The sequence below is a fragment of the Eptesicus fuscus genome, chromosome 11, assembly GCF_027574615.1.
Source record: "Eptesicus fuscus isolate TK198812 chromosome 11, DD_ASM_mEF_20220401, whole genome shotgun sequence".
Classification (NCBI taxonomy): domain Eukaryota; kingdom Metazoa; phylum Chordata; class Mammalia; order Chiroptera; family Vespertilionidae; genus Eptesicus; species Eptesicus fuscus.
Window position 1 is genome coordinate 20,002,178 of NC_072483.1, and position 24,351 is coordinate 20,026,528.

At 39.9% G+C, this 24,351-nt stretch overlaps 1 protein-coding gene across 1 annotated transcript in view; it reads left to right on the forward strand.

The window, feature by feature from the left end:
* Positions 1-15,946, forward strand: part of HNMT (histamine N-methyltransferase) — a 33,833-nt gene extending 17,887 nt beyond the window's left edge. The window contains exons 3-6 of the mRNA XM_008143485.3: positions 1,377-1,484; positions 2,651-2,781; positions 6,067-6,160; positions 15,234-15,946. Of these exons, the coding sequence (XP_008141707.2) occupies positions 1,377-1,484; positions 2,651-2,781; positions 6,067-6,160; positions 15,234-15,589 (689 nt within the window). The 3' untranslated portion in view covers positions 15,590-15,946. The remainder of the gene's footprint in view (positions 1-1,376; positions 1,485-2,650; positions 2,782-6,066; positions 6,161-15,233) is intronic.
* The last annotated feature ends 8,405 nt before the right edge of the window (positions 15,947-24,351 follow it).

Here is a 24,351-nt window from a genome sequence, read left to right on the forward strand (position 1 = left end):
TTAATACACTAGTCTTGCCAGCACATAGGTCTGGTTTAGTGAAGGTGTCAACATCATAACCTAAGAGAGTAAAAGTGCAAAACTTCAATTTGGAGTATCAGTAATAGGGAAAGAAGACATATTTTTAAAAAGAGGAACTCAATAATAATAAAAACGAACAGCTAACATTTATTGGTTGCCAACTCTGTCTTGCACTGTGCTTTATATGCTTTGACTCATGTAACACTCACAGCCAATAAGTTATGTGCCATCATTGCTATTTTTGTGTTGAGGAAATTACAGCTTAGAGAGGTAAAGCAAATTGCCAAAGGTCATATATACCTAGTAAGTGAAGAAAACAGATTTGGGACTCAAATCCATCCAACTTACCACCATCTCTCGCAATCATTTACAGGCTAAATTTTCATCAGGGCAGGTATCTGTGTCTCTTCTTGTCATCATTTCCTAGAGCCTAGTACAGTGTCTGGCACATAGTCAATAATCAATTAATAGTTGATGCATGAATTAATGACTAAATATCAGTTGCACTAAAACCTCCTATCCATTTACCTCTTTGGTATCATCTCTTTCTTGGAGGCTGTGCCTTGCCCAATATTTCAGAACTCTGAACTGCCAGTAGTCCCATGTATAATGCTCTGCTTCCTTTATCATGCCTCCATCTTCCTGTCCTCTCTACCTGGAGTTCCTTCCTCATTTCCCCAGAAATCTCTGGGCTAACTTCTACTTACCCTATAACACAGAGCTCAGGAGTGGTCTTTCTCCATGAAGCTTTTTATCTCTTTGGCCTCTTCCTATCCTCTCCCTCACTGTCTCCTTTCCTCTTCCCACCTCAGCCCAGTCAGGGTTCTCTTCCATGGTCTGACATATTTTTGTACCCTTTTTTGTACCTGACATATTTTGCATATAACATATATTTTGGTATGCTTCTTGCCTAGCCTAGTTTATTCTAAGGTACATATTTTTTATATTTTAACATCTGTGAAATTGGGATACATTTTCCAGTTAATGATATCTTAAAATTATAATTAACGGGTTTTTTTTTCTGACACTGATACAAAAGTAAGGATTGATTATATCCTATGATCTATGGCATCTTAGATTAAATGTAATGCAATAATAGATATTGAATAAATGTTATATGAATGAGTGAATGAATGAATGATTAGCAATCATAGTCCTCCTCAAATTACATTATTATTGCTACATACAATCTAGCTGTTCTGCATCATAGACAATGTGGCAGGGAAACAATTGAGCATTATTCTTTATACATGCTGGACTTTCCTAGTAGAACTAAGACAAATAAACTAGCTCAAATTATTCTTAATCATTTCTTTTTGGACCAATGTGATCTGTTTCCTATGCTTGTATTCCAGGTGAAATTGATCTTCAAATTCTCACCAAAGTGCAGGATCAATTCCCAGGAGTTCATATTAACAATGAAGTTGTTGAACCAAGTGCTGAACAAATTGCCAAGTACAAAGGTACTTGTAACCCATGGTGCTATATGTCAAATTCTATCCCAAAAGGCTTATCATCCCAAATTTGCCCCTTTAATCATTAATAGCATTGTTATTGTAGTATGTTCTTAGTAAGCTTAATGGAGAAGAACCTAATCAATTTGTTTCTTTGGCAGGGATAAACACCTCAGAATATGAACAGTGAATAATTAAAGTCCTTTACTTATTGACTCTCCATCCATTCACTGGCCATCAATTATTATTTTTGATGTTTATTCTTAGAGACGGAGTTATTAATTCATTCAGAAGTATTTAATCAGAATCTCTGTCCTTAAAGGTCTTACGATTAATAGGTTATAATAGAAATCTGCAAACTTTTTCTGAAAAAGGCCAAAAAGTTGTAAAATTTTAAATTTAGAAGACCACAGAATCTGTCACAACTAATCAACTCTACCATAGTAGCACAAAGGCTGTCATAGAGAATATATAAACTAATGACTGTGGCTATGTTCCAATAAAACTTCATTTATAAACACTAAAATATGAATTTGTTATTATTTTCACATATACCAAAATAATATTCTTATTTTGATTTTGTTCAGTCAAAAGTGTAATGGCATGAGATATAAAAGACAGAGGCATGGAGTCAGGAAGTAGAATCGTATGTTTGTTTGTTTTTATTTTTTTGTTGTTTTGTTTTTTATTGTTTAAAGTTTTACATAAGTCTCCTTTTTCCCCAATTGACCCCCGAACCCCCAGCCATTCCTAGAATCGTATGTTTTTTGCTTGCAGTTCATTTAAAAATAGGTACTGGGCCAGATATGGTCCATGCACCATATTTGCTGACTCCTGGGCTACAAAATCATATCACCTGTTTTATATCAGTTTTCCATCGGTAAAACCCATGAGTTGATTCCCTATTAATACTGAGATAATATAACCTATGTTTGATCAGGGTCCTCCTAATTATTTCTTATTGACACTTTCTTTCATCTCTAAATTCATTTAATACTAGAAAAAAACCAAGATGAACTCTCTGGTCTTCCAGAGCTATATAAAAAGGAAAACTGTGTTTTATATTTGTTATGTATATAACATTGATTGCATTAAAATTCTAAGTGGAAATAGGTTCTACATTTGCACATTTGCAATTAAAATAGATTGTGTGCCACCTCTTTTCTGTATTTTAGAGTTTGTAGCCAAGTCATCAAACCTTGAGAACATAAAGTTTGCTTGGCATAAGGAGACATCATCTGAATATCAAAATAGAGTGATGGAGAATAGAGAACTTCAGAAGTGGGACTTTATTCATATGATTCAGGTAAGAAGTATTTATCGTTACAAATGCTCAGAAAGGAGATTTTTCAGAAATATATATGAAGAGTGCCTACTATTCTAACTTTAAAAAGAAAAATGAGAATCTGATTTTGTAAGTGAGCATATTCAAATTGAGGATAAAGATGTTAATAATACTAAGAAATTCTCTGTAACATTAAAAAAAAGCCAGTTTTCTCTACTTAAAACTTATTGATTTTTTTCAATGTTGGCTTAATTAATTTTCATAGGACTGAAAGTTCATAGATAGATTTGAGGACAGTAGATTTGAGGACTGCAGAGTGTAACATATCCTAACACAGTTCTCCAGTAACTCTAATGGTCTAGATGGACCAATGTCTCAAAGTTTTTCTGAATTCCTCCTGCTTTTGCCTTCTGTTGATGACCTGGCTAGTGTGCATGTGACAAAAGGGGCAGGTTAGATGATTCCTCAGGTTAATTAAGTGATTAAAATCAGTTAGTCATTCAGTAGGAATTTATTTCCGTGGTCAAGCACTGGCAGTATATTTCTTCTAAAGGGGGTAACTATTCAGTAGATAGTATGGAGACATATTTCCACTGCTCTTTCTGCATAGCATATGGGTGTATGGGCATCCCTTAGAAGATGTGTATATTTTAGAAATACCACAATTAATAACAACATGTTTCTTATTTTCTATAGTCCACAAGAACAGTTACTCCAAAAGAATAAACTTAAATTGGCATATTCAGGCAATCCTACACCTCTGCTCTCTCAGCTGACAAAATCCTTTACTTGTAAGGGAGTGCCTAGTGAGCCTATGATATTTCTCTATTAGACTTGCTTCCCACCTCCTCATACACCTATTTTATACCTCCCTCTCTCCCCTACACCTCCTGTAACCCTTATCCCACCACTCATTCCCAACCAATGGCTTACTTCATAGTGTATAGGGAAAAGAGAAACCATCAGATGGAAACTCATCTTTCTTTGCCTTCCAAATTTATAAACAAAGCTGCAACTGTACCCATCGTATCTTCCGTTCATCTCATTACAAATCCTCCTTTTATCAAAAGCTAGTCTCTCCGCTTATGCTCTGGATCTATTCTTGGCCTGTTATAAAATTTTGCAGCTTCAGAAGTCATTCTCCCATTTCTCTCAAAGCTTCCGCATTTGATTTTTCTTACAGCAACTGCTTCTTCTGAATTATGACTCTATTCCTCTCTTATTCTATGTCTACTCTGCATTTTTCTGTGCCATGCTCTGTCTCTTCATTGTTCCTCATAGTCCTGACACTCTCATAACATTCTTTCAACTTAATATTCATAGTCAACTACAGAGAATCTCAGAGTCTATTAGATCAAATTTCAGAGCATCTAGTATGGTCTACCTCCACTTTGCACCATGTCATGTCATAGCCATCTTATGGACTAGCTGTACCTGGATACCTGCCTAGGTGTGGTCCCTGTGGTGAACACCATGGAATGACAATACGAAATATGCTGCTGAGGCAGCATAGGCCATGTTCAAGCGAGAGGGGCATAGATTATGTTGTGTGTGTTTTTTTTGTTGTTGTTATTAATCCTCATCTGAGGACATTTTTTCCATTGATTTTTAGAGAGAGTGGAAAGGAGAGGGAGGGAGAGGCAAAAAGAGAGGGGAGGAAAGAGAGAGAGAGAGAGAGAGAGAGAGAGAGAGAGAGATTAATGTGAGAGAGATACATCAATCAGTCATCTCCTGCATGGGCCTCAACTGGGGCCAGAGATCAAACTTGCATCCCAGGTATGACCAGGAATTGAACCTGTGATCTTTCAGTGTGTAGGCTGACACATCAACCACTGAGCTACACTGGCTAGGCAAGTTGGTTTTGTTTTATGCAATAATAAATTCTATCATGGGAATCTACATAGAATATTGAATTATTGTCCAAGAGAGATGAATATGAAATATAAGAAGTAAGTATCTATGAAGATAGATGCCAAGAATTCAAGCCCTGAGGGATAATTTTCCATTGCTATTATATAATCCCAAGCTCTCTCTCTGTTGGGTGTATAGGCCTCTCTCTGCACTTCACCAGAGATGGTCCAGAATTATTAAAAACTAGATGCCTCGTGCACAAAATTCGTGCATTCAGGGGCGGGGGGCGTCCCTCAGCCCGGCCTGTGCCCTCTCGCAGTCCAGGAGCCCTCAGGGGATGTCCGACTGCTACAGAAGCAGGAGAGGCTCCTGCCACCTCCGCTGCGCTCGCCAGCTGTGAGCCTGGCATCTGGCTGAGCAGTGCTCCCCTTGTGGGAGTGCACTGACCATCAGGGGGCAGCTCCTGCATTGAGTGGGATCAGGCTAAAACCGGTTCTCTGACATCCCCCAAGGGGTCCCGGATTGCGAGAGAATGCAGGCCAGGCTGAGGGACCCCACCAGTGCACAATCGGGGCCAGGGAGGGACACAGGAGGTTGGCCAGCTGGGAAGGGACTGCAGGAGGGCTCCAGGGTGTGTCTGGCTCATCTCGCTCAGACCCAATCAGCCAGACCCCAGCAGCAAGCTAACCTACCGGTTGGAGAGTCTGCCCCCTGGTGATCAGTGCACATCATAGTGGCTGGTCGACCCGGTTGACTGTCTTTCCCCTGGTGGTCAGTGCATGTCATAGTGAGCGGTTGAGCAGCCTTAGCATATTATGCTTTGATTGGTTGAACTGATGATGGGACGACTGGACACTTAGCATATTAGGCTTTTATTATATAGGATGGGTAGACTGACTCTTAGCATCCTGTGACCAAGCATGTAACTTCATGCTTTATCCAATCCTTTCCTAGAGAATATGTCAACGTCAGAGCTTTTCACATTTTCCATGATTTAAAAAAAGCACCTGTAAGCACATGGTGAAGCTAGTACAAAGGTACAAAGGGCTTAATTTTAAAGAATCGTTCCATGAAATGGAGTCTGTGTTTATGGTGCTGGCACCATTTTCTCCCAGAAAATTAAAAGGCACCAAATATGGAGTAAGCCTAGAAGCATCACCTCCACGTGGAGCAGAGACTGAGTGTCTCCAGCTGTAGATGTCAGTGTTATTAAAGCCAGAAAGAGTAAATGTAAAACCATTTGGCTCTAGTTGAGCAAATAAAAGTTTCCCTTTTCCCCAAAAAATGTTTATTCTATCTCTCCATATAACATTTTTACTTTTTAGATATCTTAAGTGTTTTGTCCAGTAAAATCCACTCCACTTGAAAATCAAACTTTCTAGTGAGTATCTGGTCCAAGCACACAAAGATGTTGATGTAGAAAAGTGTCTCATGTCTCTTTTCCTTCATTTCTAGATGCTGTATTATGTAAAAGACATCCCAGCTACCCTGAAGTTCTTCCATAGTCTCTTAGCTACCAATGCTAAGATTCTTATTGTTCTTGTATCAGGTAAGTTATTTTTATCAAGCCTGAATAGACAACAGTAGTGCATATATGTATGGATGCATGTGTTTGAAGGCCGTATGAGGAAAGGCCTTCACAACAGCCCCCAATTTAAGGGAGTCTCCTGGCATTAAATGTCTATTTCTTTCTCCTGAGAAAATTTGTTATCTATATGTAAATTCTTTTTTATATCTCATAGAGCAAATACAACTGTTAATAACTTTTTAAATGAGACTAAAAATACTAAATATTTTTGTTTGCTCTTTTGTGTCCATTGAATGTCTCTCTCTTTACCCTCTGTGATGTTTATTAATAAATAAATAAAGGTTAAACTATTTGGGGTACCATCATATTTGGCTAATTTGCATTTCTAGAGCCATTATCAATACTGTTCATTATAGGTTTTCTCAAATAACTATCCTACCTAATAAAGAGGGAATATGCTAATTGACCATCACTCCATCACAAAGATGGCTGCACCCACAGCTGAGGCCAAGTTCCCATAAGGAGCCTTAATGAGCAATCAGCAGGGACCTGAGGCTATGCCCTCCCCCACCACCATGGGGCTTGACAGGGGACCTCAGGCCGTGCCCCCCACCCTGGTGTCAGGCTGGGGACCACAGGCCACGACCCCTGCCCTGGTGCCAGACCAGGGGACCTGAGGCCACATCCCCTACCAGGTGGGGCTTGACAGGGCACCTCAGGCCACACCCCTTGCCCCAGCACCGGGCCAGGGGACCTGAGGCTGTGCCCCCTGCCTGGCTGGGCTTGACAGGGGACCTCAGGCCATGCCCCCCCACCCAGCGGGACTTGACGGGGGACCTAAGGCTGCGCCCCCCCTCCCAGTGCTGGGCCAGGGGACCTGAGGCTGCGCCCCCCCCCCACTCAGAGGGGCTTGACAGGGGATCTCAGGCTGTGTCCTCCACCTGACGGGGCTTGACGGAGGACCTTAAGGCTCGCCCCCCACCCCGGTCTGGGCTGGGGGACCTCAAGCCATGCCCCCCGTCCTGGCGCTGGGCCAGGGGACCTGAGGCTACGCCCCCTGCCCGGCAGGGCTTGACAAGGGTGGGACTGGTTGGGTCTGGATCTAGCCCAATGGGAGGGCCAGCCGGGTCTGGGTCTCACGCGATTTTGAGGTGCATGTGCATGGGCGGGGACTTGACTCTGGATCCCATGGTGAGCCCCAGACTCTGACTGGAGGATGGTTTTCATATACATTTTACTAATTTTCTTTCATCTCTGACACTTCTATTATAGAGAAAGGGCAAATAGCAATATTAAATTATTTCCTCTAATTAATCCCCTTTCAATGTTCACGAATTTCGTGCACCGGGTCACTAGTTAAAAATAGTTCACTTGTTTTGTTTTATGTGCTTTATTTTTCAAATAAGGCATCTGATCCTCTCCTGTTGCTTCCAGGGATACAATAAGTACCACACAGAGAGCATAAGTAAACATGTTAGCAAATGAGGCATTGTAATTGTTGAATTCATTAATTTATAATTTCTTTCATTTGTCAATCTTTATGGACTGTCCATGCAGTGCAAGGCAGGTTAATTGTAGATATAAAATAGTTTCTATCTTCTTAAGCTTATACCAGACCCCGTACTCAAAAATCTATGTCACAAAATCCATTTTTTCTTAAATATGAAGAATGGCTTTAAGGATGATAAACATGGTTGTTAACCTTAATCCAGGGTTTGAACTCATGTGGAAGTCTGGCAAGTGAGCACTCCTGTACACAACCTCTTCCCCAAGGGAACATTTTGATATACTATTTTTATCTCTGGTTAGTTAAAAATACTCATTTAAGTGGGAGAGTTCTGTCTTCCTATTTAGAAGTGCTTATGTGAACTGGATGCTTTCTGCTAATCTCTCCAAATTAGGACTTGGGTAAAGCACTTTGTTCTACACTTATCAATTTAAAAGTAAACTTAATTATCAACATTAAAGGCAGCCTATTTTTGACAATCTGTATCAATAATACAGAAAAAGTGTTGTAGACAGGAACAGCAATTCATCCAGAAGTCATATGTTTGATTTTAGAATGTATTGAATATCCATAGAAGACCCACTCTTATGTTCGGTTTATTCTTAAATATTTTCAGAAGTAAAGTATTCAAGTGTCAAGGGGCAGCTTTCTCTGAGTAAATGTCTACCAATAAGAAAAAGACAGCCTGTTTAGAAAGTGGCATGAGCAGTCTACAAACAACTGAGAATTGACTAAGTGTCCTTATGGATACAAGATTCTGCTGGCTATATCATGAATCAGTTAATATAATCCATGGTATATTGGCATTGAGAAATGTGCAAACTAAAACAGGCCCAGTGAAACATATGATGATACATGAAGCAAGAATGCTGAGGCACTTCCTAGCAGTGTGAATTTGGTCTATGAATCTAAGTTTATTCAAGGGCTATTTCTGGATAATCATACCTACATTATTGCACCTATGCATATATGTGATTCATGTGTACTATGTCTATATACTTTCATGGGGAAAATCAAAGAAAAGGAGTAAAGGTTTAAAAACAGTTAGCTTTTTCTAAAGTATTTTAAGTCAAATATTATTTAGTCAGTGTGGTTTGATGGTGAAAATATTTTACTAACTTTTTCGGTTTGCAGTTCATAATTCTTCATTACTGCACATAGCATTGTAGATAGGTATCCCAAAGAGGAAATATTGTTAATGGTTACTGATCCTAGACATAAGCATGCAACAGATAATAGTTGTTGAATTAGTAACAACTCATTACTTCCTTTCTTTACCATATACACTTCTTTCTTAGAATATTTTATACAGCTATAGAAGAAATATATACATTTATTTTTAAAGAACCACTTAGCAAATGGAAAAATAGGTTTAGGTATTTTATTTTGGACTTTCCACTTCCCTATTAAGGCTAAAAGTTATAGCTTTATTGCTTCTGTTTATCAGGAGAGTTATTAAGTATAAGTAAAAAATTAAAAACAAACCATCTTATGCAATATAGTTTGTTTGTTTTTTTGCAGTTAAAGAAAACATTCCACCTGTAAGGAAATAAAATTGTCATCAACTTAGTGTAACCTGGATGACTAATACTTAACTCTTAACAATCCAGAGTAAATGACTGAAGCCCTCATCCCAAGTGACTTGTTCATCTATCACTTGCTCTGTGACTCCTGAGGAAACCTGGGTCATGCTTCTGATGGTTGCCAGCCACTGTTTGCTCCAAACTTCTCACAGTTCAACTTTGGATTTCTCATGGCCAAACCTTGCATGTGCTGCAGCTTCCTTTTTTGATCCTGTTCTGCTTTACCCCAAACATGGGCATAGCTCTATTTCCTTCATTCACCAAAGCACTGTTCTTTGATTTGGGGAGATGTTGACGTCTATGAGGAGGAAGAATAGCAGAAACAGAATTTAGTATCAACGTCTCACAGCCACTCTTTTTCCAGCCTTTCTCTTGCTCAGTTGGGGCCCGCTTTCCCTTCACCTATTCATAACTTCTCTCAGACCTCACCCATATCCTCTTAGCTCAGTACTTTCTCTAAGATACCAACTCCTTACTTCCCCCTTCCATAGAGCAAACTCCCTTTTACTCTATCTCTCTCACCTTGATAAATCTATAAATTTCTCTTATCAACAATATATTTTCCCAAGATAAATTATATTGCCCACTTAGTGTATAGAAGTGGCTGCAGTTTCCTTTTATAATAGTGGCAGAAATTGCTTTGTTGTATTAATACAGCCAATATAAACATATGGGTCAACGCTTAGAAAAATAGTCATGGTCAGTTTCCAACAGTAGAAACAAGTTTAATCACAGGAAATGTCCAGTCAGATTTGTATTATATAATTGTCAATCAACATGTATAGGGTTGATCCACATTTTTATTTAGTCATTTTTTTTTCATTTTCATTTCTAATCCCTGTCTGCCAGCCCATTCTGTGGATAGTAAACAAGCTTGAGAAAGCTCTCCAGGCCATCTGAGGTGCCCAGTCAACTTCCCTCCTCACCCCTGTATAAAAGCCATTGCCCTAAACAGCCTTCTCAGCCCAAATTATAATTCCTGAAACCCCACTCTCCATACTTGTCCAATGAAAACATTCCTTAAACTTAAATGTTGCCCTAAAACTTGGAACACCTACACCAAAATGATTCACATTAGGCTCTGTTTTTATCAGGTTTCTCGCAGTCACTCTCTAAATGGAATCCACTTTATAATTACCTAGAAGTGAAGAAACCTGTTTGTACATTTCCTTGATTCCAGGGCAATATTGTCACTCATAGCTTCACTGCAATGAAGAAAATTGAGTGCTCATTGTAGACAGATTCCGAAAGCCTAAATTAAATTTCATCATTAAATTAAATTTCTAAGAGCACTCATATAGCCATTGTCTTATCCAGGCAGATAAAGGTATGTCTGTATTAACATCTTGTTCTATGTGGTCATATTAAATATCACAGCTAAGGCTCTTGTCTGTTGAACTTAGTCACTGACCTGTTACTGAAAGGACAACTTATTTCCTCTTAATAGACTGAGTTACTCATTTATTTGAGCACCATATAGATACTCATTTTTGCAGTTTATTCCATTAGAAGATAATGAAATATGGGGTCAGTGTCTAGATTTAATTATGCAGAGTACCTAGCTTGGCTAAGGATCCAGGTGTGCTCAGCCGTATTCAAAACACAGAATGCTCAGTTCCACGCTGGCTGCCCAGGATGGTCATTGTGTACACATGGTTCATTCAGCTTTTACTGAGCTCCTGTAGTCCGTCACTGCTGGGCTCTGAAAGTTGCAAAGACGACTTTTCCTTTTCCTTTGAAAGGCTGCTAATTTAATGGAGGATTCAGACCAGACGTGTGAACACTTTCAGCCGTGTGCTGAGTTTCCTATTAGAGGCATGTGGGGAGTTTAAGGAGAGTTCCTTGAGAGCAGGGGGCTCTGCCTCTTACGTCTACTCTCAGATCTTGCAAAGCCCTTGGCACCTAGAGGACACCCAGTAAATGTGTTTGAATTGAACTGAATAATTGCTTATTACTTCTCCTTTATGTTATCCAAGCTACTTGTTCTGAATGTCCTTCCAAAATAAAAACACAAATAAATACCATGTTTTAGCTAAAACTTACTACATGATGGACATGGAATCGGATAGATAACATAGACAGTTCTGGAGATTTGAAGCTAGGTTTAATAAACAGAAATAAAAGACTCAATAAAGAAGATTACATATTCACACACACACAGTCTACACTGACATAGGTGGACAAAAGCAATGAAGGGTAGGCAAGTGGAACTCATGAAGAAAAGAAAGAGAAATTGAAGTCAGAATTAAATGCCAGCATTTGCTGGTCAGCCCATTAGAGTTCGTGTTGCTTGAATGGGAGAGAGGCTTGCCTCTTTGTTGCTAAGGACCCATTACAGAGCTAGCCCATTTCATTTAACTATAATGAGCAGAAGTTCCTGATTATGAAGATAAAAGATTCCATTTGAAAATAAAAAGAAGAAAACTAAGAACAAAAGAGGTGTATCACACACTAAAATGATGTCAGTGACTTGTTTTTCTGCAAATGTAGTAGCCAGGTATTAGTTGAATGAGTTGTTAATTAATATGCAATGTGTCTGGTTAAGGGAGCTAAGCCAGAAGGAGAGCACTCAAGTTTTCCGTCCTTTCCTCTCCTTACCTGAATAAGAAAGGAGGTAAATCCTGTGTGTGATTTTTAATACAGTGCGAGAAAACAATCTGGTTTATTCCATGTTGAAAACAAAAGTAACACCATATGCTGTGCCCACCGAGAGCCGTTATGATAATGCATCCGTCAGAAAGTGGATAATTGCTCAGCTCAGAAAAGGCACCGAGTCACAGAACGCTGACACCACCAGCACATTTTCCGCAATTAGTGTTTTGTTCTTTTTCCTCTGCCAGGTTGAAAAAATTATGATAACAGAGCCTCTCCTCAACCGCTGAAATATTTATGTTCTTATAAAGTCTTATTTGTAAGGCAAATTCTTTTTCGGGATGGCAATCACTGTATTGGAATGAAAGATCTTTTAATATATACTCATGACCCTCATTTTTTTCCCGTTGAACTGAGGTTTTATTGTTTTCTGCTTCATTCCAATTCCTAGAGCATATCCTGCAGTTATCATTTAATCTTCTGAAATACAAGTGGAACATCAGTTATCTAGGCTATTTATTATTTACTATTTCCTGCCTTGAGTAGTCTCTTCTGTTTAGTTAAATCTGGGGACTTCAGCTTAGTCTGAGGATGAAGGTCAGGGGTGTTTGAGCATCCTGTGATTATATGCACAACTGTGTGGATGTGTCTTGTTTGTGTACTTTACCAGAGAGCCGGTTACTTTCATTAGATCATAAAAGAGGTTTGGGAACCAAAATAAATTCAGGCCTTTGAAATCTTTACTTTTAATCCTGGAAGTTCATAGAAAATATAGTTCTCTGCTTTATTGCTCTAGCCAAGTCCAGCTTAATTATGTAACCCTTCAACAATGTTTACTATATGCCCGTCATGGTTCTAAGTGTCTTACATTTTAAACTGTTAATCCCTGCAGAAATTCTGTGGATAGATTCTATTATTATTCCTGCATTACAGTTGATAAAACTGAGGCACAGGTTCAAAAAGTTTAGAAAGGGGAAAAGCCAGGCTTCACACTCAAGCAGTTGGGCATTAGTGTCCACCTTCAATTCACTGTACCATCTGTGTATGTAACAGCCATTATTACAGGCATGTATTAGAAGGTCCACAGATCGATTTTCATTTGTTTTGATTTATTATAATCATTGATTTCTGAACAGCAAGTTTGCTTTTTCACAGTCTCAAGATTATAACCAGTAGAAATTATCAAACTAATATGTTCATTTATTTTGTAAGTACTAATTACACACCTGCTGTGTGCTTAGCATTGTGCAATGATTCACTTAAAGTATCTCATTTAATACTTTCCGGTGCACTTGAGGTAAGTATGGTTGTCCCCATCTTATAAAACTGAGATTCTGGAAGACTAAATAACAAACCTCATCTCAATTATGAAATGTCAGAAGAATAGTCCAACAGCCTGTCTCTCTCCCTTAGGCTTCTCTAGGCTTCTACACTGGGCTGGGTTTTTAAAAGTAAATGCAACAGATATTGCTAAAACATCCTCTAAAGTTGGGGACAAAACCCATAGAAATCAACCTAGCTATTGGCAGTCCAAAGCAGAATGTAGTAAATGGATAGACATGAGTCTTTAGTTTGAGTAAATCATTATTGTATTTATTGTGCTCTGACTTTTGATTTCAGTTTTTACTCTTACATGCTCTCCTTTGAACTCAAAACTAACAAACACCTGTCTTGCTTCTATCACCACCTGGATGCCCAATAGGTATCTCAGATTTACATTTCTAAATGTGATACATGTACAACTGCTCCTCCCTCATTCTTCGCACTTCCAATAATGGCAATTTTCTCTTTTTAGGTGCTTGGGTCAAAATTATTGGGGTTATTACTGACTTTTTTTTGGTTTTTGTTTTTACTCACACCCAGTAAGGAAATTGTTGGCAACTGGCAATGTATGTAGGAGTGTAGCATATAAAAAATCCAACCACTTCTCATCACCTCCAAGCTCGCTGGTCCAGGTTACCATCGTCTGTCACCCAGGTGATTGCAGTCACCTTCTTACTGTTCTCCCAGCTTCTGTCCTTATGCCCCTATACTTGCTTCTCATCTGTGTGGCCAGAGTGATCTTATTAAAATGCAAATCAGGTTAAGTCACTCTAATGTCAATATGGAAGCCCCATTTGGATACTGAAATTTAAATAACCTAAGATGAATTATAACATAAAATACATTTTCTCAGTCACACAGCCACAGTTAAAATGCTCCATAGCCACAAGTGGCTACTTTATGGGACAATGAAGATACAGAACATGCCTTCAGTCCAGTAGGTTCTATCAGACAGCACTTCAGTGGCTTTCCATCTCCTGCCACTTTCCTTCTTATTCACTTAATTCCATTCTCACCAGCTTCCTAACTAGTTCTTAAACATGCCAAGCATGTTCCTGCCTCAAGTCCTTTGCAATTGCTCTTACCGCTTCCTGGAGTAATCTTCCCTCCTCCGGCCACCAGCAGGCACCTGGGACCCCGGCTGACTTCCCTTGGGCCGCCTGCAGGCACGCGGGACCGGGCTGGCATCCCTTCGGCCCCGGCTTCATCAGGAAGGATGTCCGGAATGACGTCGGGAAGATGTTGGTCTAATTGGCATATTAACCTTCTTTATTATAGACTAGGAGCCCGTTGCACGAAGTTTCATGCAATAGACTTTTCCTTCACCTGGCTGCCGGCACCAGTTATCCGCCAGCAGCAGTTTTCCTCTGGCCACCCGCCGATCAGAGCGCCTCCCGCCAGCACGATCGGCCACCCTGATAGGCCACCCCGAGAGGAACTCCGATCGGGAGGCGTTCCGATCGGGCGGGTGGCCAGAGGAAAACTGCTGCTGGTGGAAAACTGGTGCCAGCAGCCACACAATCGGCCACCCTGAGTTCCGCCACCAGCGTCTTCCGCAGCGCCGGCCTAAGCAGCGCTGGCCATTTAAGCTGGCGGGAGGAGCGGGGGTCAAGGACTCGCAAGTCCCCGCCCCCCGCTCCTATCGCCAGCCAATCGGCCACCCTGAGTCCCACCCCCCGCGCCTCCAGCCGGCCCAATCGTGGGCGTAGCGGAGTGATGGTAATTTGCATATTACCATTTTATTACGTATGATGATGTTTTGTCATGTCTGTGCTCAAATGTCATGTCATAAGAGAGACTGTCTATAACCACCCTATGTAAAACAGCAGACCATCTTTGACTTCCTTGTTTTTTGCTCTGATTTGTTATCATTTGCACTTAGTATCATCTGATATGTGATTTATTTATTTATTTATTTATTTATTTAACTTTCTCCCTACCCCCAACTCCTCACTCCTTGAATAAAGCTACACAAAGGCAAGGATATTTTTTTAATTGACTATTTTATCCCAAGTATCTAATGCACTGCCTGGCAGGGTAGGTAAATGAAAGAAAGAGTGAATGAAAGCATGACTTTGTTTTCTCACAGGAGACAGTGCCTGGGACAAGCTATGGAGAAAGTATGGATCCCGCTTACCCCGAGATGACCTCTGCCAGTACATCACATCCACTGACGTCACTCAGATGCTAGACAAGTTGGAGATTAAGTATGAGTGTTATGACCTTCTGTCCACCATGGATATATCTGACTGTTTTATTGATGGCAATGAAAATGGAGACCTGCTTTGGGATTTTTTGACAGAAACCTGCAACTTTAGTACCACAGCCCCACCTGATCTCAAAGCAGAAATTGTAAAAGATCTGCAAGAGCCTGAATTCAGTGTAAAGAAAGATGGAAAGGTTCTTTTTAATAACAGTCTGAGTTTCATAGTGGTTGAGGCATAAATATCAATCATGAGAAGAATGTATTCAAAAATTAAATTTTAAACAACGTGGATCATTTATGTCTGTATTAAAGATTACAAATACACCTCGTAATATAAATAGAGTATTGTCTCATATGTAAAATCTAGAAAATCCCAAGATATTCTTGGACTTCCATGTACAATCATATATGAAATTGCTGTTCTTATCCCATACCTTCTCCAGTAAAGAGACTACCTGCAGGCTAAATACCACATATGCTGGAAAAATGAAACAACTAAGTTTTACTGGCTTGTTGACAATAAAATCCTTTCCATTTATTGATTGTACTGGAATTTCCTAGAATATCAATAAAGTATATACTATGTATTCTTTAAATAGTAGTAAAGTAGATGCTTATTGATACTTTGAACACCAAAAAAGTATGTTTATTGATTTTCCCCCTTTTGTGAAGTATTTGTCTTTGTACATCCAACAATTATAGTTTCTATCTTATTTTTATTGATTACTAAAACAGTAAGATTTCAGGGGATTTTTTTAAAACTTATTTGATTTCCTTTACTTAAATTTCAATAATAAATACCCATGACCCTCATAAATTAGTACATCCTATATAATAAAGAGGAAATATGCAAATTGACTGTCACTCCAACACAAGATGGCTGCCCCCATGTGGACACAAGATGGCCACCACAAGATGGCCAGCAGGGGAGGACAGTTGTGGGCGATCAGGCCAGCAGGGGAGGGCAGGTAAGGGTGACCAGGCCAGCAGAGGAGGGTAGTTGGGGGTGACCAGGCCTGCAGGGGAGGGCAGTTGGGGGGACCGGGCCTGCAGGGGAGGGCATTGGGGGGGACTGGGCCTGCAGGGGAGGACAATTAAGGGTGACCGGGACTGCAGGGGAGGGCAGTTGGGGGTGACCATGTCGGCAGGGAAGGGCAGTTGGGGGCAACCAGGCCTGCAGGGGAGGGCAGTTAGGGGTGACTAGGTCAGCAGGGGAGGGCAGTTAGGAGCAATCAGGCCGGCAGGGGAGCAGTTAGGCATTGATCAGGCTGGCAGGGGAGTGGTTAGGGGGTGATCTGGCTGGCAGGCAGAAGCAGTTAGGGACAATCAGGCAGGTAGGCAGGTGAGCGGTTGGGAGCCATTAGTCCTGGATTGTGAGAGGGATGTCCCTTGAGGGGACCCAAATTGGAGAGGGTGCAGGCTGGGCTGAGGGACACCCCTCTGTGCATGGATTTCATGCACCGGGCCTCTAGTCTCTTTATATAAGTAAATAATTGATTTTATAATAAATAAATAAATAAATATATTTTTAAAGTAAGTAAGTTAACTATTACTCCCTGTTAGAAAAAATCAAAAATAATGTTTTACTAAAGCACTCATGAACTCATTTTTCCAGGAATGAAGCCTTTAACACAGTCTGATAGTTTCTCTTTCACAGTACAGAGCTACCACTTAATGCTGCCTATAGTCACTTTAAAGAGTTCATGTCCCTCCCTAATCTCTTGGCTGAGGCCCAGGGAGTACACTGCAGTACGGAGCCTATTTGCATTAAAAAAATGACTACACTGTGTTGTTCAGAATAAGTAAAACTGACTTGCATTGCCCTCTTTTCTTGAACAACTTCATCAATGTTTTTTGAATTATAATTATAATTTCCAACAAATGAAATGACAGTTATCCAATCAGATTCTTAAATATGAACTCTGAACCATTAATCATACTGATACGTACTACTGACAGAGGAAATCCATGAGGCACACATGATTAATTAATATGGACCATGGTGACCTTGAACAATTTTGCCAAAATGATGGAAATCAAGACTCTACAGAGAAAATTACGGCCTTTTCTAAAAAGTGCAAATGCAAAACAAAACAAGACTAGAACTAACATGCTACTTGAAGATAGAAAAGAATAGCAGCCCATAGATGGATATTTGTAAATATGGCCTTTTTCTCATCCCTATGCAGCCCTTACTATAAAATACAAGGATAGCTCTGGCTAGTGTGGCTCAGTTGGTTGGTCATTGTCTCGTGCATGGAAAGTTTGTTGATTTGATTCTGGGTCAGGGCACATGCCCTGGTTGTAGGTTTGATCCCCAGTGGGAGGGGGCATACAAGAGGTAGCCAATCAATCTTTCACTCTCACATTAATGTTTCTCTCTCTCTCTTTCTTGCTCTCTCTCAAAAAATGAACAAAAAATCTTTAAAAAAATACAAGGATAAATAAATTTGCACTTGCTTCAATATAATGTAATGGGAACACTCAATCCTCTTTAAAGAGTACATACCAGTTGGTGGTAGAAAGGTACATAGGTACAAGGGGTAGAACTATTGGTTTCTGTCTACTCTGCATGATATTACAAAGGACTGAGGCAGTCACATACTGACTTTTCAAGTTTATTCTTGAGGTTCACCAAAAAAGCCTGTGACATAAATTTAGAACATTGTAATATGCATCATTGTACATCTCTCAGTGTTTAACATAGTGCCACACATATGGAAGATGATAAATAATGGGTTTTCAGCGAATTCTTTTCAAGCATTTCTTTTATACCTATGTGTTTATATTCTTATTGTAAGCATAGCTCACACACACACACACACACACAAAAAAAATCAAAACTGTTGCCCTTAGTATTAGTATAAACTTTAACTTATTTAAAGTGGAGCACAGTGTTTTAGGGCCTGGTTATTGCTTATTATAAAAATTGGCAAATGTCTTCATTGAAAACTGTCAATTTGGGCAAAGTATTTTAAGTTTCTAGTGTATATACATAAAAACAGATGCATAGATCATAGAGAATACTAGATCTTAAGCCTGTCAAACTGCACAGGCCCAAGGGTATGTTTGTTATATTTTAGATTTTTTTAAGAATAGCTAACTCAAAATATGTTGACATTTTAAAAGCACATTTGCATGTGTTTACCCCCTCAGAATGTGGTTTCTAAGAAAATAAGGATTTTTTTTGCTAAACCCCGCAGGGGAATGAATGTATGAAATAATCTTGTTAGATGAAGAGGTTGGATCAGGCTTCCTGGGTTTGAATGTTGATTCTGTTAACTCACTGAGCAATCTCAGGCAACTTATTCTCTCTCTATTCCCACATTTCCTTATCTTCAAAATGAAGATACTTATAGTCCCTACCTCACAAGATGGTTATGAGGATTTCAGAAGTTAAACTACATAAATATTCTCATAAAGTAGCAAAAGGCTCAAAGGGAATTGAAAAAAACATTAAGTATATTATTAATTGCTCATAAAATTCAATAAAAATTTCAGAGCAGGGAAAATAATTAAATGAAGGTAAATTATGACTAAGGCCAGAGAGCCAGTACTGAGAAAAGCCAATCTAGTTTCTGACCTTCTAGTCAAAGGTATATGGCCTCTCTGTGTCTTAGCTGGTGCTTCACAAAACTCAAGGTGCCATCAGGGTTGGACCACTTAAGCCCCACTTAGGGAATCTGCCTGCCTGACACTGTAAGTACCTGCACTCTGTACTGTATGAACTGATCCCATCTCAGTTCTCTCTCTGAATAGGCCAATGGGTGGGACAGATGACATAAGAAGGCAATTCATAGGCTGGCCAGTATTTGATTGAAGTGGTTCCTTTTGAAAAGTATGAAATGGATCATTTTTATTCTCTTAGAAATCCTATATAATAAAGAGGTAATAGGCAAATTGACCATCACTCCAACACACAAGTTGGCCACCCCCATGTGGTCAAAGATGGCCGCCACAAGATGGTCAGCAGGGGAGGGCAGTTGTGGGCAATCAAGCCAGCATGGGAGGGAAGTTGGGGGGAACTGGGCCTGCAGGGGAGGACAGTTGGGGGGGACCCAGTCCTGCAGGGGAGGGCAGTTGTGGGGGACCAGGCCTGCAGGGGAGGGCAGTTGGGGGAAACCAGACCAGTAGGGGAGGGCAGTTAGGGTCAATTGAGCTGGCAGGGGAGCAGTTAGGCGTCGATCAGGCTAACAGGGGAGTGGTTAGGGGGTGATCAGGCTGGCAGACAGAAGCAGTTAGGAGCAATCAGGCAGGCAGACAGGTGGGCAGTTGGGAGCCAGCAGTCCTGGACTGTGAGAGGGATGTCCAACTGCCCGTTTAGTCCCAATCCCGGTGGGCAGTCGGACATCCCTCGAGGGGTCCCAGATTGGAGAGGGTGCAGGCTGGGCTGAGGGACACACCCCCTGTGCACAAATTTCATGCACCAAGCCTCTAGTTAAGAAAACAAAAGTAGATAAAAAGAATACCAGATGGTATAATATTAGAGTGTTCAGGGAATGCCTCTTTAAAAGGGTGAGATTTGCACAGAGGGTTAAATGAAGTGAAGGAGCAAGATAGGTGAAGAGTTAGGGGAAGAGCATTTCAGGAAGAAGGAACTGCAAGTACAAAGGCCCCAATGTGGGAGTGAGTTTGACATATTTGAAAAACACTTAGGAGGCTGGTTGGCTTTCTATATAGTAAGTAAACCAAAAGGTCATGATAGATTCAAGTCCAAAGTTGCCACTGGGGCCCACATGTGGGAGAAGCTCACTAGGATACCATAGAAAGAGGAATGGAGCCAACTTGCAGAGAGAATAAGACCATATGGCCTTTAATAGGAGATGAGATGGGCTGTCTCAAATTCTGCTCCTTGTCATTTCCAATTCCTGTTTATCCTGAAAACAAATACCTTTTCCCCCAAGGTATCCTTGTGTCTGCCTCAAGCCTCCCAAATGTCCTAGTTAGAATGGTATATAAGGTCTCATTTCATTGTTGATGCATTTAAAAGATTGGTTATTATTACTCCATGTTGATGGTGAGGAAGCCAAGATACTGGTAATTCAATGGCTTAACTCAGCTCTCAAATCAAGTTTGTAACAGGAAGTAAACTGGACCCTACAACATCTGACTTCACACTGCATGTCTATATATTGGGCAAATTAAATTTATGGTTCTTGTTCATCTTAGATGCAGCTTGTCTTAAAGAATAAGACTTCATAGAACTAAATTACCTTTGCCTCCAAATGTCCATCTGCAAACTGAAAGGAATCTGATTACAAAGGGAAGAAGTAATTGGAGGGTCAAAGTGTACTATAAAAAAATCATCTTCCTTGAAAGGTGAAATAAAGCTCTTTCTTAACACTATGCTTCACTAATAAGTTTGTTTTATAATCTAATAACAAATACCTGGATTCTCCCATCCCTTTGCCTTAACTTTTGTTTTTATTTCTCTATTATTCCTACCCCATTCCAGGAATCACCAATTTCATGTTTGAATTATCTGTCACCATGTCCTAGCTCCCCCATGATTCATACACTGAGGGACACATCCACAGTATGAGATCAACTAATGCAGGGTAGTTAAAGCTACGGATTGTGTAATCCATTTCTCAATGTGATATACACCGTGAAAAGGCAACTGCAATAAAAGGGAGTTGATTTAAGAGGCTCCCTGGGCAACGACAGTCACAATTTCCAAACATGCCCCAAATTCATTAGGGCTGCATGTCAGATTGCCGTAATCTCTGCAGCAATGGATTAATAAATACAGTGATGCTCTGTTCTGGAGGCTTCAATGACGCATTGTGAATATTCTGTACAAGCAGTGTCTTCCCATGATCATATTCTCTTGAAGAATTATCTGTGTTTCCGGACTCATCCTAATGTTACTTGAAGGACTTTGCAAACAACCTTCCTTGGGTAGAAAATGTTGGGATAAATCACAGTGGCCATCAACTACAGTCCAAGCTGGGTGAGTTCTCCAAAGATATGATACAGAAGATGCAGGAAAATGTCAGTACCTCTATTTATGTCCTACAGCTAACTAATGCCATGCTAATTTCATTTCTATGCTGTGGTTCCTTTTTCTCCATGGGTTGATGGATGAGTTTCATGAGTTAATTCTCTAGTTTCCAACGCAGACAGACTGGATATAAATCCCAGGGTTCTGTAGAAGAGGCAGTTGTTCGACACTACTTATTATCAGCACAAGCACATTGCAGCCTTAGCTGATTTATCAAGATATTGCTACTGTTTTCCAAGAGGCTTAATCTACCCCACGACAGCTTTTAATGAGAGGTGCTTTACTCTCTTTGTGTTTTGTTTCGACTTCTTTCTCCTTGTATAAAAGATACCCAGAAAACAGGACAAGGAAATTAGCCAGGTCTTACTGCCTCAGAAGAAACCTCATGGGGTAGATTTGTTTGGACAAGTTTGGCAATCCATGAGTTTCCCATCTGTGAGTCTTAGGATGGTGAAGTAAACATTGGCTCCCAGGCTCACCTGTTTCCATATGTTTTCTTTGGTCTCCTTAATTTCTAGATTTCCAGTTTGAAAAGGGGTTGATCATGGAAGGAGATTCTTTGCTAGATTAAACAAACCTTAAATACTTTTAAGGCCTCCACATTAATAACAGCTAATATTTTTTGAGGGTTTATGGTGAGTTAGGCACTGTGCTACATTATTTAATCTCGTTCTCATAACAAGTTTATGAGTTAGTCTTTTTATTCCAATTTCATAAATAAAGGAGCCAAGGCTTAAGTTGCTTATATAACTTCCCCTACATTCTCACAGCTGGTGAGAATTCTGAACTAGAATTTCAACCCACACTGATCAACCCCAGAGACCATTTTCTTAACCACCTTATCTTGGCTGCCTCTAATGTTGATTTTTGTTGATTTTCTGTTCCTTTCTCTCCTAACTCTCCAAGCTTAATTTTAGGAATTATCTACCAACTTCTGAAATTCCATTCTATTTCCTGGGGACTGATCTCACCTGGTGACTCTGTTTCCAAGAGAGTATCTGTTTGACTTAATCACATTTGATCCAATAATGTATTACCTTCGAAAGGCAGCTCCCATATGACTGTGGCCTGCCTTTTGGGCAGGGGAGAACAATCCCAGTGAATCGATCTGTTATTTTGTCTTCACGTAAACATAACCTCAGTTATTGAATATCCATAACGAAAGAGACTTTGTAATGGCAAATGATGAGACCTGTGTTCTTTCAGCTGGCCAGAGAGTTGAAGGTGATGTGGCAGAAACTGATTCCTAATAGCAATCCTCCCCCTCTATGGTAACACAATGTGTTTTTTCTTTTAAGTTAGGTCCATGGCTGCCCAGATGACTACATTTCTCCTATTCCTTTTGAGTTACATGTAGTCAGAGGACCAAATTCTAGCCAATGGGATGTGAGAAGCAACAATTTGTGGGATATGTGGACAAAGGGAGATGTACCGGTATGTTCTCTTTCTGCTTTTCTTCCCTCTGGATGGCTAGAAGGTAGATGTGATAGTGAACTATCTCAGACCACGCAGAGAAGAGTGGCACTGTCTAGAAAATGCAAAGCAGTAGGTAGAAGGAGTTGGGTCCTGGGGCCCAACGGAGCAGTTGCCACATCAGGGGTGGACTCTCTTCCCTCAGACCGCTACATGAGAGAGAAATAACTGTCTGCCTTCGATGTACAATGTTAACTTCTTTGGTGTTCCAGTGGCTGGACCCATGCCCTAACTACCACAAGTAAATTAATCTGACCCAAGTCTTTCCCATCTTTTTCAGAATCTTCTTTCTAATCTAAAAAGCAGCAACATTGAGGAAAATAAGAGAAAAACTTTAAAAAACTCAACACAGGTTATATTGGGCCTATGAGAGTGGATGACTGTTTTCGAGGACATTATTTATTTTCCCAAATAGAGCGAAAATATCAAGATGAGAAGTGTGCTTATTTTATTAATCACGTGGATCCCAGATGTTTAACCGGCATGACGTCTACCATAGTAGTCCCCCTTATCCACAGGCCATACGTTCCAAGAACCGCAGTGGATGCCTTAAGCCCATGGTCGGCAAACTGAGGCTCGCGAGCCACATGCGGCTCTTTGGCCCCTTGAGTGTGGCTCTTCCACAAAATACCACGGCCTGGGCGAGTCTATTTTGAAGAAGTGGCATTAGAAGAAATTTCAGTTTAAAAAATTTGGCTCTCAAAAGAAATTTCAATCGTTGTACTGTTGATATTTGGCTCTGTTGACTAATGAGTTTGCCGACCACTGCCTTAAGCCATGGATGGTACTAAATCCCATATGTTCTATGTTGTTGTTTTTTCCTAGGCATAGATGCCTATGAAAAAAAAATTATAAATTAGGCACAGTAAGAGATTAACAATAACCTGGTATTAAAATAGAACAATTATAACAATAAAATCAGGGTTACCTGAACACAAGCTCTGAGATACTGCCACAGATGAATCTAATAACCTAGAGGGTTAATAGGCAGGGAGTATATACATTGTGGATATGCTGGAAAAAGAAATGATTGGTTGTTTTTTTGTTTTGTTTTTCACGTATACTTGGCTAAGTTGTGGTTAGCATTTTTTAATGTCAGTTTTTGTCAATTTAAATATGCTCCTCCACACTTATATCACAGCCCTCAATCTCTGCAGTGAAGGAATCATGATGTGGACTATAAATTCATGTTAATTTTACAAGAAACTTGTGGATTTTCTTAATTTAAAATAGTATTTACATAAGCAAGTATATATAAAATCTTAACGGGGCCCTCACAGCAGGAATTTAAAACAAGAAATTCACATACAAAATGTTACATTTAACTCAAAGACATCAATATATCTCTTGCTTTTGTTTTATAGCAAGAATTGTTAACAGTACTATTCAGGAGAGAAAAAAATTCTCCCTTTTCAATGAAAAGGTTAAAATTAAATAGATTAATATCTAATTTTATAGCTTCATTTATATGATGTGCAAAATTATCTTAAATATTTGTTATGGATGAAGTGGCTTTCTACCAAA